General features: G+C 38.8%; 1 protein-coding gene across 3 annotated transcripts in view; it reads right to left on the reverse strand.

Annotated features, from left to right (window-relative positions):
* Nucleotides 1-13,249: 13,249 nt before the first annotated feature.
* upf3a (UPF3A regulator of nonsense mediated mRNA decay) overlaps nt 13,250-19,470 on the reverse strand; it is a 147,510-nt gene continuing 141,289 nt past the window's right edge. For all 3 annotated transcript variants that reach the window (XM_048532141.2, XM_059646621.1, XM_059646622.1), the window contains one exon: nt 13,250-14,947. In XM_048532141.2, coding sequence (XP_048388098.1) covers nt 14,777-14,947 — 171 coding nt within the window. In that variant the 3' untranslated portion in view covers nt 13,250-14,776. The remainder of the gene's footprint in view (nt 14,948-19,470) is intronic.

Raw genomic sequence — 19,470 nt, forward strand, 5'->3', positions numbered from 1 at the left:
CCTTAAAATCAAAAAATACTAATTCTGGCACCTTCTCTGGACAACTGCACTACTGTTCCTACAAACTATAAAACCAAATTAAAGACCTTACAAACTAATATAAGATGATTAGGGCATTCACCTTGGTTTATGATAATTAGGCCATTTTTTAATTAATAGAATAGAATCACTGAGATGATGGATAATGGGAGGTAGAACAGGAGGAAAATCAGTGTATGCTGCATATGCAGATTTTCAAAAGGTATTTGAAAAGGCCTACATAAGTTTACAAATCAGAATTTGGAGTTGACCTACTTCCATTTATAGAAACTTAGATGAGATGTTGGGAGATAGATTTGAGTTACAAGGGATATTCTAAGGTTAGCACACAATTGCTATTGCCTTGAATCTGTTAAGTTCAGCTTTCCACTTTTGTGATCGAGATTTGGGAATAGACGTGGGCATGTCTAAGTTTGCAGATGTTACCATGTGAAGAGAGTAGACCCTGCATTTCTTTAAGGTAAAGAGGGATTTATGATTGCACAAAATAGGATGGTACCAACTGATCCTGTAGCTTCTTTTGGGCAGAGTTTGATGGTGTTTTGGGCCATGAAATAAATTGCCTATCGCTACGGTTTTTGTCAGGTTTGAGTCGTGTGTATATCATAGTTACTGCTTTGCCACAATTATGGTAGTGAAGCAATTTTGTAGTTTTTGGGCCTATGGTGAATTACAAAAACTATGACAGAACATTGAATGATGGAGGAACAATAGTAGCTGCAGTTTTAGTGTAAAAATATAAAGTAGTATACTTTGGATGCAAGCAAATGGAAGTAAGGGAGTAACTGAAGAAAATTGCATTCACTAGGGAAGTGATCCTGAACAAATTGTTGAAGTTGTAGACTGACAAGTCCCTGGATTCTCATGGGCTTCCTCCTAAAGTTTAAGTGAGAGAGTTGATGCATCTTTTAATTTTCCAAAATTCATTACATTCAGAGAAGGCTCCATCAGATTGGAAAATAGGAAATTGGAACTCCTTTATTCAGAAAGGGAGGGAGACAGAATGCAGGAAAATACAAGCCAGTTAGCTTAACATCTGTCACAAGGATAATGTTAGAAACTATTACTTAAAAACTTAAGCAGAGCACTTTGAGAAATTTAAGGTCATCAGGCAGAGTTAACAATGTTTTTATGGAAGAGAAATCTTGTTTAACCAATTTATTGAGGAAGTAAAGGAAACCTGTAGATGTACTGTACACAGACTTTCAGAAAGCATTTGATAAGGTGCCGCGTCAGATATTTTTGCAGAAAATAAAAGCTTATGGTGTTGGGGATGGCATATTGGCATGGATAGAAGATTGGCTGGCGAACAAGGACAAGAGAATAGGCGAAAATGGGTTTTATCAGTTCAGCAAATATGACAAGTGGTATGTCACAGGGATCAATGCTGGGACCTCAACTGTTTACAATTTATGTAGATGACTTGGATGAAATGAAGGAAAGGAGGGCAGTCAAATTTGCTCAGAACACAAAGATATTAAGGAAAGTAAATAGTGAAATGGGTATAAGGAGGCTACAAAAAGATATAGATAAATTAAGTGAGTGGACAAAAATGTGGCAAAGACAGTATAATGTGGTAAAATGTGAAATAGTCCAATTCAGTAGGAAGAATAAGACAGCATATTAGCTAGATGATAAGAAACTAGAGAGCACTGAAATGCAGAGGGATGTTGTAAGCTTCATGATGACCGAAAAATGAAAGAAAAATAATGCCAGAGGGAACCAACACACCCTGATTCTACAGAGTCCCCGATGTACAAAAATCGGGGGTCCCCCTCAGACCCATTGGCTCATTGCCAGGTACACCAACATATAGACTTGCCAAAGAACTACAACAGAAATTGAAATACTTAGTGGACAACACTACCCACTCCATCCACTGATCCCAAGAATTCCTCAACATCAGCAAGGACACCAGGATAGAAAAGAATGAGATGATGATATCCTTCAATGTAACAGCACTATTTACTTCTATAAACATTGACCTAGCCAAAGAAACAATTGCCACGCTGTTGAACAAATCAATTAAGCAGGCAACCAAGGACACCAACAATATCAAGAAGGATACCACCTTGAAACTGTTCATTCTGTGCCTCACAACACACTTTGCCTTTAACAACAACATTCACAAACAAATCAATGGAAGACCAATGGGATTCCTAATATCAGGAATGATTGCAGAAGCAGAATGGACAGTGGTCCCCACTATACAACCCAAACTTTGGGTCCAATTTCTAGATGACACCTTCGTGATTATTAAACGCACAAAACTAGAAGAAATCCGCTGACACAGAAACAACATTCCTACTGGGATAAAATTCATGAAAGGAGAAGAGAACAGCACCTAACTATCCTTACTGGACAAAATGGTAGACCATAAAAACAACTGGGAACACATACGGACCAGATACTCAATTACAGTAGCACACAATTACAGTCGGACACCATTTAAATGAGCCACAACATATTGCAGCATGCTAGAACTACCCAAAGGAGAACAGGAACACCTAAACAGAGTCTTCAAAAGAAATGGATAAACAAAAAGCACAATCTGCTGTTACTTCTGAGACAAACCACAACAGGAAATCACAACATGATCAGACTCACTAATCACCCTACCATACATCAAAGACATTTCAGAGATGACCACAAGACTACTCAAGACCCCTAGGTATCAGAATAGTCCACAAACTGACAACCACCCTATGACAGCTACTGATGAATGGAAAGGATCCCATATGCAAAACTAGCAGAACTGGGATAATATACAAAACATCATGCAAGGACTGAGAGAAACACTACATAGGCCAAACCAGAAGAGAATTGACAATACGGATACATGAACACCAAATAGCCACCAAGAAACACGTCCAATTCTCACTTGTCTCACTACACACGGACAACAAGAGACACAAAGTCGACTGGAACAACTCACCCATAATTGCACAAGCCAAACAGAAACACGCCAGAGAATTCCTGGAGGCCTGGTATTCCAACCGGAATCAACAAACACATTGAATTAGACCGTGTGTACAAACCACTGAAATACAAAACTGGAATTAATACTAACCAAGCCAGCAAACAAAGCTATATGAATGACAAGCAGGACAGAACACTAACACTCCATCGGAGGCGCACTGACGATGTTACTTCGCAGGGTGATAAAACGTTTTAAACCTCATCCACAACCCAAGCTACAAATCTTCTCAAAAGTTTTAAACTATTCACATTAAACATTAATGATTGAGACAAAGTAACTGAGGGCATTGTCTTATTTTGATTTGATTTATTTTTTTCACATGTACTGAGATAGAGTGAAAAGTGTCATTTTGCATACTGTACAGGCAGATGATATTATACAAATTGCATCAGGGTAGCAGAACAGAGTGCAGAGTACAGTGTTACAGCTGCAGAGAAGGTGCAGAGAGAGAGGGAGAGAGATCAATATTAACATTTGAGATCTGTTCAAAAGTCTAATAACAGTGGGGTAAAAGCTGTTCTTATATCTGTTCATACAGGTATTCAAACTTTTATATCTTCTGCCTGCCGGAAGAGAGTATAACAAGGGCGGGAGGAGTCTTTGATTATGTTGGTTGATTTCCTGAGGCAGTGAGAAGTATAGATGGAGTCAGTGGGTGGAAATCTGGTTTGCGTGATGGACTGGGTTGCGTTCATGACTCTGTAGCTTCTTGCAGTCCTGTAAAGAGCATCGACATAGGATGCTTTCTGTCATGCGTCTATAAAAACTGGTAAAAGTCTTTGCAGACATGCCAAATTTCCTTAGCCTCCTGAGGAAGGGGAGGAATTGTTTACTGTCTTGACTGTTGCATCGACATGGATGGACCAGGACAGATCATTAGGGATCATCACTTCCAGGTACTTAACGCTCTCGATCATCTCCACCTCAGCGCCTTTGGTGCAGATAGGGATATGCCTTCCACTCCGCTTCCTGAAGTCAATGACCAGCTCCTCCTCAATTGCAGAAGATAAATGGATGTACAGGTAACATTGAGGAAATGGGGAGGTTGCAAAAGGACTTGGGCAGGTTAGGAGAGTGGGCAAAGAAGTGGCAGATGGAATACAATGTGAAAGTATGAGGTTATGCATTTGCTAGGAAAAGTAGAGGCAGAGGCTATTTTCTAAATGGGGAAAGGCTTCAGATATTTGAAACATAAGGAGATTTAGGACTTAGGGCTTAACTTAGCATTCTCTCAAAGTTAACATGCAGGTTCAGTTGGCAGTTGGGAAAGAAAATGCAATGTTAGCATTCATTTCAAGACAGCTAGAATACAAGAGCAGAGATGTACTGCTGAGGGGGTATAAGGCTCTGGTCAGACTGCAGCTGGAATATTGTGAGCAGTTTTAAACCACTTTCTATGAAAGGATGTGCTTGCGTTGGAGGGGTCCAGAGGAGGTTTGCAAAAATTATCACAAGATAAAGGTTTGTAATATGAGGAGGGTTTGAAGAGTCTGTGCCTGTACTTACCAGAGTTTAGAAGGATAAGGGAGGATCTCATTGAAACTTACAGAATACTGAGAGGCCTGGGTAGGGTGGACATGGAAAAGATGTTTTGACTAATAGGAGAGACTAGGATCTGAGTACATAGCCTCAGAGTGAAGGGATGACCCTTTAGAACTGAAATGAAGAGGAATTTTTTAGCCAGAACATGGTTAATCTGTGGAATTCATTCAGCAGGAGGCTGTGGAGGCCAAGTCTTTGATGGTATTTAAGACAGTGATAGCTAGATCCTTGTTTGGTAAGGAGATCAAGGGTTATGGGGAGAAGCAAGAATATGGGGTGGAGAAACATCAGCCATCATCAAATAGCAGAGTCGACTCAGCGGGCTGAGTGGTTTAATTCTGCTCCTATATCTTATGGCCTTATGTTTAGTCACATAGAAAATTCAGCGAATCTGTGACAGGGAATGCAGAGGTATACAATTTAACACAGATCCAACAACAGTTTAACTGGTATCAAAATAAAACTTTCAGAATTCTTTATAGGGTACATGTTGATTTCTTATGGGTGCAGTTGTGGGATTTGAGAAATGTGTCAAGATCAGAAAAAATAATTTAAATTGAGTGTTAGACATGTGGGGCTTTTAAATATATTGATTTAGCTATTAAGCAGAGTAGATCCGGAATAATTTTAAATCAATAATTTTATTTGTTCCCAGCAGCAATTTCCCAAGGCTGCTTCAGAATCATCTTGCAAATCCGTGACCCCCTACCTTGAAAGATAAGGGATAGTAGCTATATGGAAACACCACTATCTGCAAGTTCCCGTGCAAACCACACATCATCCTGACTTGGAACTGTACCGCTATTCATTCACTTTTACTCAGTCAAAGCCATGGAAAGCCTTTCTCAACAGCTCTGCAGTTGCTCCTAACCCTCTCACGGGCTGCAGAATTTCAAGAAGATGTCTCACCACAACCCTCTCTAAGGCTGAGCTAGTAACATGCTCCATGAAATGAATAAAAACATACTTTAAGAAAAATAAATGCAGTCAACATGATATACCCATTTATATTTCATGTAATATTGAAGTTATGAAAATATTAAAATAAAGGATAAGCTTAAAATATACTAAAATATTAACATAAAGGATAAGCTTTAAAATGAAAATAGGAAAACATTTCTAGAAATATTCACTTCTGAAAATTTTAGAGTGTTTCTGCCATTGTGGTACCTCTTCCTTTTATGCTCTTCAAAAGGCACTGATCTGTGTTAAACATTGTTTCACATCATCAGCAACATTTAGTTTTTGATCCAAATGTTCAATCTTTACATGTAAACTTAGACAATGAGTGTCAACAGGCTACTTAGTTACAGGCCATCATAAATAATCCTATGCAGTACTCAGTCTAATTTTTCAAAAATCAGCCATCCAAGGATTCCATCCCATGTCAAATATTCAGATTACCCACTGCTCAGTGACTATTATCCAGTTGCCCCAGTCCCTAACATTTACTACACAACTCAATCTCCATTTTCCACATCCCATCCAATAATTTCCACTCACCTTCACTCCATTTCTCAACTGCTTATTTGATAATAAATGGCTGCAGCTAGAAAACTGTTGTAAAAAGTTCCAGTCTGGCCCTGCTGTTAACTTCTGCAGAACCATCAGGAGACCAGGATTTCCTAGACAAAAAATATCACTCCCATCTCACTATTATCACCAGTTTGCCCCCATAAGCAATCCATACTCTAGTAAAATTAACATGGGATTTATTTCAGGAAAACAGTCAGACTAGCTGTGACTTACCCAGGAAAAACACTGAAATTAGTTGCTTTTTACTTTCATAAAAGACAGAATAACCTATGGAGCATAGGTGGGAGCACACAACCCCTTCACTAATAAACAATTGAGCCTTCTGTCCCCCCTCACCACCAGAAAATGTAATTTGCTGCAATAGCCCTACAGACTGATACAGCACTCATCTCATACAGGATAACTCATGGATTGTTTAATATAGTACTAAATTACAGGCCTCAAAAATAAATAACTTCACATTTTCCCACATTATATACCATTTGGCAGCATTTTGTCCACTTGCCTAATCAGTAAATATCTCTCCATATACTGATTTTATCACTCTCTCAACCTGCCTTTCCACCTATCATATGTAGTCTGCAAATTTGGTACAGTACATTAATTCCTTCCTCCAAGTCATTAATATATATTGTAAATGATTGCAATTCCAGCACTGATCTCTATACAACCCCACTAGTCACAGGTCACCAACCTGAAAAGAACACTTTATCTCCACTCACTGTTTTCTGCCCATGAGCCAATTCTGTATCCATACTACCTCCAACACCATGGGCTCTTATTTCATGATTTAACCTTTTATGAGATACATTGCTGAGTACCTTCTGGAAGTTAAAATGCAGAACGTGTACTGGTTTCCCTTTATCCATTCTGATTGAGGTTATCTCAAAAATCGCTAATAAATTAGTTGGCTACAATTTACCTATCATGAACTCATGTTGACGCTGTTTGATTAGATTATGATTTTCTAAATGTTCTGCTATTACTTCATTCATAATTCATTTCAATACTTTTCCAAAAAAAAAAGTTTAGACTGATCGGCTTATAGGTACCACCTTTTGCCTCCCATTTTGAACAGTTGTTGATGATGAAGACTTTCTACTTGCCAATCACTATGTGATTCACTTCCATGTAACTGAACAGCATGTGCTGAACAAGATCGTCAAAAGCCTTCAGACCTCTGAAAGGGAGGTAAGGTCTTTCTGCAGTATAGGCTGGTAAGCTTGATGTCTGTGGTGGGGAAGCTCTTGGAGAAGATACTGAGGGACTAGATATATGCGCATTTGGAGGAAAATGGACTAGTTAGTGACAGGCAGCATGATTTTGTCCAGGCCCAGGGAAGGTCATGTCTCAACAACCTGATTGAAATTTTGAAGAGGTAGCAAGGATAATTGACCAGGGAAGGGCTGTGGATGTAGTTTATATGTACTTTAGCAAGGCATTTGATAAAAGTTCCACATGGCAGGTTGGTACAGAAACTAAAATCACAAGGGACTTGGGGTGACCTGGCGAGATGGACAGAAAACTGGCTTGGTCATAGAAGACACAGGGTAATGGTGAAAGGATGTTTTTCAAAATGGAGACAGGAATCTAGTGGTGTTCCACAGGGGTCAGTCTTAGGTCCTTTATTGTGTAGTGTATATAAATGATCTGGAGGAACATTTGAGTGGTCTGATAAGCAATTTTGCTGATTATACAAAGATTGGTGGAGTTGCTGATAGTGCCAATGATTGTGAAAGTATACAACAGTATATAGATAGATTGGTGACTTGGGCACAGAAGTGGCGAATGAAATTTAATACAGACAAATGCAAGGTGATGCATTTTGGAGGTTCAAATTTAGGTGCAAATTACATTGTAAATGGCAGAACTCTTAGGAACACTAACATTCAGGCGGATCTGGGTGTGCAGGTCCACATTTCCCTGAAACTGGCAACACAGGTAGCCAAGGTGATTAAGAAGGCATATGGCATGCTTGCCTTCATCACCCAGGGTGTGGAGTACAAGAGTTGGCACAACATATTACAGCTGTATAAAACCCTTTGGGGTTAGTAATAACTTCTGATGCTGGAGTCACAGATAACACAGCATGGACCTGGAGGAACACAGCAGGCTAGGCAGCATCAGAGGAGTATTATGTGCAGTTTTGGTTACCACGCTACCAGAAGAATGTGGAAGCTTTGGAGAGAGTACAGAGAAGGTTCAGCAGGATGTTGCCTGGTCTCCAGGGCATTAACTATGAGGAAGGATTAAAAAAACTAGGATTGTTTTCACTGGAAAGATGGCGACTGAAAAAAGACCTGATAGAGATCTACAAAATTATGAGAGGCATAGATAGGGTGGATAGTCAGAGGCTTTTCGCAGGGTTGAAGTTTTGATTACAAGGGGGCACAGGTTCAAGGTCAGAGGGGGCAAGTTTAAAGAAGATGTAAGAAAAAAGTTCTTTATGCATAGAGTGATAGCAGCCTGGAATGCATTGTCAGAAGATGTTGTAGAAGCGGGCAATGAAAACATTTAAGAGGCACCTAGATGGGTACATGAATAGGGTGGAATAGAGAGATATGGATCGAAAAATGGCACGTTTGTTTTAGATTAATTAGGGCATGATGGTCGGCACAAGTTTGGAGGACCAAAGAGTCTGTTCCTATGCTGTACTTTTTCATTTGTTCATTTTCAATCATCACCTGAAGACTGAAGAAAGCCAGTTTATTTTTCCTGACCACATGTTATAAGCTGTTGCTTTTAATTAACAAGTCAAGAGACTTCATAATTTGTGAAACAATTTCTCTGTGCTTCAGCAAAGGAGATAAAAATATTTGGTGATGAGAAAGATCGATGAATGGCCAGCCCTTGCAAGCTAAAAAGATCATTCCATCTTCATACAGTATACATCCATACAGTTAGTAAACAGTAACTTGTGGTTGGTTCACTCACCAAACTAGTTTGTTAATTCCCATACGATTCATTACCCTGCTAGGTAACATCATCAATACGATGTTGTTGTGTTTTCCTACTTGTTATTTAAACTCTGGGGTCTGTTGGAGTTGGATTCCTCATTTCTGGTCTTTCTAATGCAGTAGTGTGTATATAGGATCTAATTCTACGTGTTTATTCATGGCCTTCTTGGTGGAGAACCAAGCCTCCAGAAATTCATGTGCTTGTCTCTGTTGGCTAGTCCTAGGATCCTGATGTTGTCCCAGGTGAATTGGTGGTTCTTGTCTGTGGGTATGGGGACAAATGAGTATTGGTCATGTCTTTTTGTTGCTTGTTGGTGTTCATGTATTCTTGTAGCCAGTTTTCTTCCTGTCTGCCCAATGTACATTCCAAGGATTGTGACAAACATTACATTGGGCAGACAGGAAGAAAACTGGCTACAAAAAGCAACAACGAGCAACAAAAAGACATGGCCAAATCAAAGTTTTTGGCTTCCAACATCAATTTCCATCTGTGACGTTAAGAAATTGAGGGAAAGGGAGATCTCAATGAGGATAGTAAAAATAGTTTATCACAGGGTAAAAAGGAAACTCATGAGGGAAAAAGATAAATAAAAAAGCTCAGATTTCCTCACTGTAACAAAATAGGCCACACGTATCGATTGTTTAGAAAAAACACTGGGAAGATGGATGTGGGAAAACAGGGTAGACCAATGAGTTTTATTAATGTAGTAAAGGAAAGCACAGTGGAAGCTAAAAATACTGCAAAAGAATGTACGACCTGATTGGAGGTTGATTGAGAGGAAAATGCCAAATTACTTTAAAGAATTTACTCATGTGGGTATAGTTTACTCATGTATGCCAGGGGGGAGCAGGTAAAGAGATTAAGATTTTAAGAGACCTGGGAGCAAATCAATCTTCGATGGTGAGAGATGAGGAGATATTTAATTCAGGCGTATTTCCAAAAAGGTAGTAATGTATGAAATTCATGGTGAGAAAAGCAGAGTTCCATTATGTAAAGTGAGGTTGGAGAATCCGGTGAAAAGTGGTCAAGTGGCGGTAAGGGTAATAGATAATTTCTCGGTTCCAGAAGTACAGTTTATCTTTTGTAATGATATAGCTGGATCACAAGTGGGAGTGATGTCTACTGATAAAGTATTAGTATTACTCCCAGTGGCTTGTGAACCTTCAAAAGCAAGATTTAGGGGGCCTTATCAAATCAAAAGAAATTGAGTGAGGTGAATTACTTCATGAGAATGCCAGATAGAAAGAAGTCTCTCAGAGTATTTCATGTGAATATGCTGAAAAAGATATTTTGACAGGGAAGGAAAGCAAAAGGAGGATTTGGTACTGGTTACAACATAAGAGTGAAGAACCAAGTTCAGATGATTGTGAATTGGACATTCCTTAAATAGGACAATGAGAAAGTTCTCAAAAATTAAGATAAATTATTGAGTTAACTTCCAGAGGAATATCAAAATAACCCGAGTCATTACAATCACAGGGAATGATACATGGGAATAAGCTGGGAAATACTAATCTACATTACACAGAGTGTAGATGTACGTAACGTTGTTACATTTAAATAATAGACATGTCCCTCAAATTGGCACAGGTTCAAAACGAGATTGAACGCATGCTCAAAGACAATATAATCGAAATAAGTTGCAGAGGATGGACCTCACCCATAGTAATGGTGCAAAGCCAGATGCTACCCAATGATTATATGTGGGCTATTGCAAAGCCAGTGCAGTATCAAAGCCTGATTCATATCCTATTCTATGTTTTGGAAGACTATATCGTGAAGGAGGAACAAGTGACTTATATTTCTAAGTTAGACTTACTCAGAAGACACTGGCAGGTACCTTTATCCAAAAAGAACAAAGGTCATTTAAGCTTTTGTGGCACTGAATGGATTATACCAATTTAAAGTTATGGTATTTGGTACGAAAAAGGTGCCAGCCACATTTCAAAGAGTAACCAATAAAATAATTTTGGGATTACCCAATTGTGTGGTGTACATTGACAATTTGATGATTTTTAGTCACACGTGGAAGGAACATTTAGAGCACCTATGATCAACATTGGAAAGCAGGCTTGATGGTAAACTTACTAGAAGTGAGTTTGCAAAAGCCCAAGTCATGTTCCTGGACCATGTCATAGGACATGGAAAGATGGCTGCATGGAATCTGAAATAAAGGTTATTGGGGAGTTTACTATTGATGAAGAGGGAACTATTACGATTCCTAGGTCTGAGTGATTTTTTTTAAAATGCAAGCTCCTTTCAAATTCTAGCAGCGTAGTTGTTCCACTGACTGATTATTGAAGTAGTGCAGAAAATTTCAGTGGATGGAGGAACATCAGAGAAGGCGTTTGACAGCTTGAAAAGCTGCATTAACCACTGCCCCAGTGTTAGCCACAACCAACTATGTAAAGACATTCAAGGTGGCTATCAATACAAGTTGTGGGTGTTGGTGCTGCACTCTTGCAAAAAGACAATGAAAAGATGGAAAGGCCTATTGGATATTTTGCCAGAGAAAATTGAATAATCATCAACACAAATATTCCATGATTGAGAAAGAGACCTTGCACATGGTGCTGTCATTGCAACATCTACATTGCCAATAATGTGCCTCAGATAATTGTATACACTGATCATAACCTCTTAAAATGTTTGGAAATATTTAGTGATAAAAATTACACACTTTTTAAGGTGAAGCTTATTATTGCAGCTATTCAATTTGAACATTATAAACATGGCAGGACAAGAGAACATCAGAGATAATGGGAACTGCAAGACGCTGGAGAATCCGACATAATAAAGTGTGGAGCTTGATGAACACAGCAGGCCAAGCAGCACCTTAGGAGCACAAAAGCTGAGGTTTCGGGCCTAGACCCTTCTTTGTTGCCACGACTTTCATGAAGGAAGACAGAAGTTTGACGGTAGGAAAAATAGACTAAAATGGACTATAGTATTTAGTTTGCATACTTAAGAGTTTATGAAATATATATATATATATATATATATAATCTATTGTTGTGTACTAATAGCTTAAGACTAAAGGTTTTTAGAAATGAAGCCATTTTTGTATATTGATGGGTCTTTTTAAAAAGGGGAGGTGTGATGAAACTACGACTTTAAGAGGTGTATTTTGTCCTGGTTTTTATTTGAAGAGAGGTTTGAAGACAGAGGTACTGAGTTGTCCAACACAGTAAACAGCTCGAGAGTCATTGGGCTCTTTTTAAAAAGACATTGGAACAATAGAAGCAGCCTGAATGGGTGGGATCGTGCTCCCCTAGAGCCAGTTAGTTTCAGTAGCAGTTGTTTTGGAGTCCTGAAGTTGTTTTTCCTCTCTCTGTTACAGCTAACAGCTGGGAGTTCTCTTCCTGCTGCTAAGATTGCATGAGACAATCTATTTTACTGAATTTGCCTTTGCCTGGGGCATGTTTGCAGGATGTTATTATATTGGAACAGTTACTGATTAGTAGTTAAATAATCTATTATTCTGTTAAGTTTTCTAATAAACTTAAGTTATTCCAATTTCTTCTTTGTTGTTAAATGACAACTAAGGAGTGTATGAATAAAGTGCGTTTTGCTTCAAGACTCGTAATTTGACCAATCAAATTGTATCTGGAAAGCATCACCTGGCACTTACCTTTAAAATAAGAAAACATTTGGGTCTCGGCTATCTTAATAGATTTTGAGGGAATTTGGCCTGCTCCATAACACAACCACTGCAGCACAACAGAAATAGAGTGTACCATCTCCGAGATGCACTGTAGAAATTCACCAAGGTTCCTTGGAAGCACCCTCCAAACTCATGACCACTACCATCAAGAAAGACAAGGGCAGCAAATATATGTGAATACAATCATTTGCAGGTTCTTGCCAAGCTATCCACCATCCTGTCAAGGAATATATTGCCATTTCTTCATTGTCACTGGATCAAAAACCTGGAACTTCTTCCCCAACATCACTGTGGGAATAACTATAGCAAACAGACACAGCAATTTAAAATCAGCAGATCACCCGCATCTTCTCGAAGACAAACAGGGATAGGGAATAAATGTTGGCCCAGCCAGCAAAGTTGAAAATTTAAAAAGAACATGAGCATTAGTTGAGACTGAGACTGGATGTACAGTAGCAACTGACATTCGTAAAATCATGCCTAGAAATGAGGTTTTTGGAAACACTTTATTTAACCCATTTCTCAAAAACAAACGTTTCTGGAAGAAGGTACCATTTAATTGGATTATTTAATTATTTCACAGATACATCTAAGTCGAGAATCAAACAATAAATTACTGTCCATAATGGATCAAATAATTTACATCTGACATATTTACACCATAAAACAGCAGTGCAATTCAGTCGTTCAGTTAGGAATTTACTAATAAACAACACTATGTTTGACTGTATTGCCATTGTTGCTGATGAAACAATAGAACATGAATACAAGTTGGGTGATATTGAAAACAGAATTCCAACAAACTTTCAAATTTCTTATTTGATAATACAAACTCTATATTGCCAAATGAAATCTAAGCATTCCAGACATTGCATAAAAGCAGCAACAAGGTGAACTGTGATGGCATTTCAGTAGTGCTAAAGATGAATGCTGAGCAATTAAATGTAATCTTATCCGAACAGAGTTCTAAAGTTACTATTGTTTCACAGTCATGTTGGAAAAGGTACTTCAAAATACCTGCTTGTACCAAAGATGGAACTTGTGCTTGTGTATGTCTTTCCATATTTGCACCACAAGAGAATCATGAAATTCAAATAATCTGCCAGTTCAAACATTTTTCCATCTTCAACAACAATCTCTTTCCAAAGGCTTAAAACTGATTGTGAATCTTAGGCTGAAGTAAAATTTCAGTTGTTGATCTCACATTGGCGTATGTGAAATTAAAGTGTAGTTTATATTGCTAAAAATGTGTCCCTGTGGGCTATTTTGAGGTCAGTCACAAAGTAGTAGTAGGTATTTGTGCTTAGACAAATGGTGATGTTTTGGACTACCCATGTAGTTTTAAATGCTAATTTATACTAGGAGGAAGGTATAATTCAGCAAATGTGTTTACGTCAGTACAGACTGGCGTCTCAGTATGTTCCAGAGTCAGATCAAGATCTGATGCCAGAGTTGTATTACTACTGTTGCATCAATATACACCAAAAGTCATTTCATATCAATAGGAAAACAATATAACCCCACCCTTTGTGTTCTCATATGTCACAAGTATTGAGAAACTGTCATAAATTTGCTTAAGTAGATGCATCGTTCCATATTTAGTTCGGAAGAATGGACACCTGAATCATATGTGCAACTTCAGTAAATTCCTGCTGTTACCAGGATAATCTATAAGCTAACATTCCACCAGAGTCCAATTCTTAGTATACATTCTGTAACCTGTCTAACAAAGCCATCCTAAATAACTAGTGCTATAATTCACAACTACTACCATCAGCAAATTTGAATACTGCTTCACATAAGTGGTGCAAAGTTGAAGTTAGTTTGCTTTATGATATTCCACTTAAATAAAGCCAATCTTTCATCTACATTGCTAATCTAGGTGAACTATAGTTGACAAATTGTTAACAATAAATTACAGTACTTTTATTAATAATACCAGATAATTCAATCAGCACTGAGATGACCTTTATACATTGTGATGCTTGGTGCAGTAATCTGTCTTCATGCTGTAATAACAGTGTTCTGCTCAAGCGATCATCACAATTAGTGCTTTTTCATTCTTCACAGCTCTTCTCAGAACCAGCTCCAACAGAACTATCATCTTCATACTTTCTCTCAGTGCTGTCTTCGGAGGATTTGCTGCAATAGTCAAATGCTTTCCCACCAGATCCTAGACGAGTTCGGCAGCGTGCTCCAGGTTGATACAACTGCATAGCAGGACGGTCCTATACAATAAAAACCAGAAAAAGTGGTATAGTAAAAACCCATGTGGTAGTATTGAGATACATGTTTTATAAACACTGCATACTACATTTCTTTACAGTGTAAAGTAATCTCAAGGAAGAAAATATGAAAACTCCATAATATGGCTCTTCTCTGGATAGGTTGCAGTACGAGCAAAGCCAACAAAATTAAAAAAGTTTGTTAAAGTAATCGATTGATTAAAATGATAAAATTATGAGTTAGTCTACAAAAAGAACAGGGTCCCATGGTTTCGGATTTAAATTTTCAACATTTTTGCTGCCATGGAGTTTTTTTTATGCACTCTCTCTCCATTCTGTGGTTTCAACTGTATAGCATTGAATAACCAAATATGGTAACACTTAAGCTTTACAAAAATACCAAGAAATATTTGGTAATAATTGACTAATTAGGTATTCACTAACACTGCTAACAGCAAACCCAGAAGAATTTTATGAGCCAAAGCCATATTACGGAATTTCTTATCTTACTCGCATGGTAAGTTTAATTGTAGAGTTCAAAATCTCTTTAAGGAGGACATCACTTCTAATGCTGAGAATTAATGTTTTCTAAGTAGTAATTTTAGACAAAACGTCAAAGTTTTTTTACATTGCTTTCTGTGGCTAAGCAAAGTACCTTCAAAGTGCAGAACTTGCTAGGAAATAGATTACACAATTTCCAACCACATTGGTAAAATAATCTCTGTCTTAAAAATTCTATTAGAAAAAGGGTGAATCTCAATTGTATCAGAGATTATGGGAACTGCAGATGCTAGAGAATCCAAGATAATAAAGTGTGAAGCTGGATGAACACAGCAGGCCAAGCAGCATCTCAGGAGCACAAAAGCTGATGTTTTGGGCCTAGACCCTTCATCAGAGACGGGGATGGGGAGAGGGAACTGGAATAAATAGGGAGAGAGGGGGAGGTGGACCAAAGATGGAGAGAAAAGAAGATAGGTGGAGAGGAGAGTATAAGTGGGGAGGTATGGAGGGGATAGGTCAGTCCAGGGAAGACGGACAGGTCAAGGAGGTGGGATGAGATTAGTAGATAGGAAATGGAGGTGCGGCTTGGGAGGAAGGGATGGGTGAGAAGAAGAACAGGTTAGGGAGGTGGGGACAGGCTGGGCTGGTTTTGGGATGCAGTAGGGGGAGGGGACAAACTGGGCTGGTTTTGGGACGCCCTTTGGATCCAACATGCATGCCTGATCTCTATGTGCCACCACAACGCTGTCCTTGAAGTTATGCAGATGAAGAGAGTGTCACATATCTCCTTCCGGGATGTACCTTTGCAAAGGCCAGGAGATGGGCAGTGGTTTCTGTCGAGGTTTATGCAGAGCAGCTCTGTGACACAGATTCCATGGAAACACATTGAGAATGCTTGCCAGTGGAAGATGCTCCTTGGTCTGCCTGAAATTTGTTGATCTTCCAGTGTAAAGAGTTGACCTTGACCGAGAGTTGCAGACTGGCACATTCCAAGATCGGGGGTTACATACTGAGGGATGCACCATAGCTTGGCGCGACTGCTGCCAAGATGCATTGGGTAAAGACTGCTACCTAAGGTCTTTCTGCCAAAGTATCAGTTGTCAGACCCTGTCATTACTTCAAAATGAACACATGAACACAGTTTCCTGAACGGGTAGAAGAAAAATGCTTTTGTTTTTGCAACTACAGAGAAGCTCCGAGAAATATCAGAATTCCAAAGTTTTGTTTGTTTTTTGTCTCTGCAAAGACTGTACAGAGCCGATTTAAAACCTTTGTACCTGCTTACAGATAATTTCTTTTTATGAATAAAGGTTTTGTTTTATTCAAAAATACACTATCTGGTAGATAAGATGCTTTCAGAAAAGAAATTTGGCACCCATACCTTGTGTGGCCTAAAAGTGACCACAGCAATGCTGCTGACTCTTAACTGCTCTCTGAAACGGCCTAGTACATCACTCAATTAAAAGACAGTTAGAGACAGACAACAGTCATTGGCCAATATAATAATTTTTTTTTACAAAGAAGAATAGATGGCTCATAACAAAAGACAAATGGTTTGCATGTGATTATTTATCACTTACAGGAAATAACAAATTTCAAATGAAATTTATCACAGACCTAAATTGGAATTAATTTTGATATTCATGATACTACTTTAAATACTTAGTAATATAATCTTTTCAGCCACATTTTTTCCAGATAAGCATCTCACTTTACAATTCTTTCCAGGAGAACTTATTCCTATGACATAATGACCCTCTCTGCACTGGCCCCAAGGCTTGAACGTCAACCACGGGGGGTCTGTGCACAGTACTCAACGTGCAACATTAGCAGAACACTGTATAGTTTTACATGCCTCTAACTTCTGCTATGCCACTTGCTGCACTAGTTGTTTCAAACATTAAGAGTCAACTTTACTATTACCGCTTGCTCTCTATTAATTTCACTATTAACTAAGAAAATGTAAATTGACCATGTGTAATATACATGTTTAAATCCATATTGAATTTTACCTGTAACTGATGTGTACTTCTAAATATTTACATTTATACAATTTCAATTTGTAGCTCTTTGGTTGCTCTCTCACAATGCTGCAAATGCCAGGATGGATAAAAAGGAAAGTACAATCAACATTCAAACAGATGGATTAGTGAAATGGAACAACTAATGCACCATTCCTATTGTTGCTTTGTGATACTGCTGGAAGCTATATGAAATGCCTCTACAGAGGTTGGTATCCCATCACCAAATCACCCTTTATTTACACATGCACAGCACATGAACTCTTACCAGTGAGCTCAGAGCCACTCCCTAGACTGCGGAGAATCTCCAAGACTCCTGTTTATATGTCAGCCAAGACTCCCTGACTGGGGCTATTAATCTGGGCCAATCAGGGAACTCAGACTTAATGAGATCCAACTGGCCAACCTCGTTCCAATCACTACAGTGTGCACACACTTTAGTACAGGAATGTGTTTGGTATTATACATGTTAGCGCACAGGAAAAAAAAGACATGAGTGAACCAGGTTGGTTTCTCCAACCATTGTCAACAGTTTCATGGTCATTAGAGTCTTAATTCCTGATTTTCTGATTCATTTCAAATTCCACGACAGCAGGATTTGAACCCGGGTCACCAGAAATTCTCTCAGTCTCTGGATTAGTAGTTTAATAACAATACCACGAGGCCATCACCTTCACTTGAAGTAACTTTAATGCAGCAAGGACAACCGGTTGCATTTTTATCCAAGGCATTAGCACAATTAGTACAACACTAATCTAAAATTAAAATTAAGAATGAATGTTCTGGATGTGAGTTTGTTCGCTGAGCTGGAAGGTTCGTTTTCAGATGTTTCGTCACCATACTAGGTAACGTCATCAGCGAGCCTCCGGTGAAGCGCTGGTGTTATATCCCGTTTTCTATTTATCTGTTTAGGTTTCCTTGGGTTGGTGATGTCATTTCCTGCTTTGGTGATGTCATTTGCTGTTCTTTTTCTCAGAGGGTGGTAGATGGGCTCCAAATCAATGTGTTTGTTGATGTAGTTCCGGTTGGAATGCCATGCTTCTAGGAATTCTCGTGCGTGTCTCTGTTTGGCTTGTCCTAGGACGGGTGTGTTGTCCCAACTCATCTGTATGTAAGGATACTAGTGATAGTGGGTCATGTCTTTTTGTGGCTACAAAAGACATGACCCACTATCACTAGTATCCTTACATACAGATGAGGAAGGACACCACTTTGATTGGGACAACACATCCATCCTAGGACAAGCCAAACAGAGACATGCACGAGAATTCCTAGAAGCATGGCATTCCAACCGGAATTCCATCAACAAACACATTGATTTGAAACCCATCTACCACCCTCTGAGAAAAAGAACAGCAAATGACATCACCAATGCAGGAAATGACATCACCAACCCAAGGAAACCTAAACAGATAAATAGAAAACGAGATATAACACCAGCGCTTCACCGGAGGCTCACTGATGACGTTACCTAGAATGGTGACGAAACATCTGAAAACGAACCTTCCAGCTCAGTGAGCAAACTCACATCCAGAACCTCAACCTGAGCTACAAATCTTCTCAAAACTTGCTAAGAATGAATGTCTGGCCATTGTCTGAGTGTGTGAACATCTTCATCAAATTCTGCCTGGATGAGGTAAGGTGCAAGTCAAGTTCAGCCATAAGCCACTACAAAGCATTTTCTTCAAGCTGCACCTGTCTGCTTAAAAACATCTGCAAACATTGCCACTCTTGTTACGAGGATATCATCTGGGCATGACAAATGAGCATGGGAAACAAATATATGTTACTGACTTGCTGTCAAGAGCTGTACTCCCTATGAAGAAAGTGGCAGATGCTACGATAGTATGTGAAATCTTCCAGATTGAAGATGAAACAGCAACTCAAAAATGCTCTGCAAGTCTTCAACAAAGCAGGTTCATTAATCTAATAGAAAAAATTCCTTGGTCAAACAAAGCAAATTATCCAACAGGAAGAAACTCTCTAAGTAGTAATAAAAGGACA

This window comes from Stegostoma tigrinum, chromosome 6, assembly GCF_030684315.1.
Source record: "Stegostoma tigrinum isolate sSteTig4 chromosome 6, sSteTig4.hap1, whole genome shotgun sequence".
In the NCBI taxonomy this organism is placed as follows: Eukaryota; Metazoa; Chordata; class Chondrichthyes; order Orectolobiformes; family Stegostomatidae; genus Stegostoma; species Stegostoma tigrinum.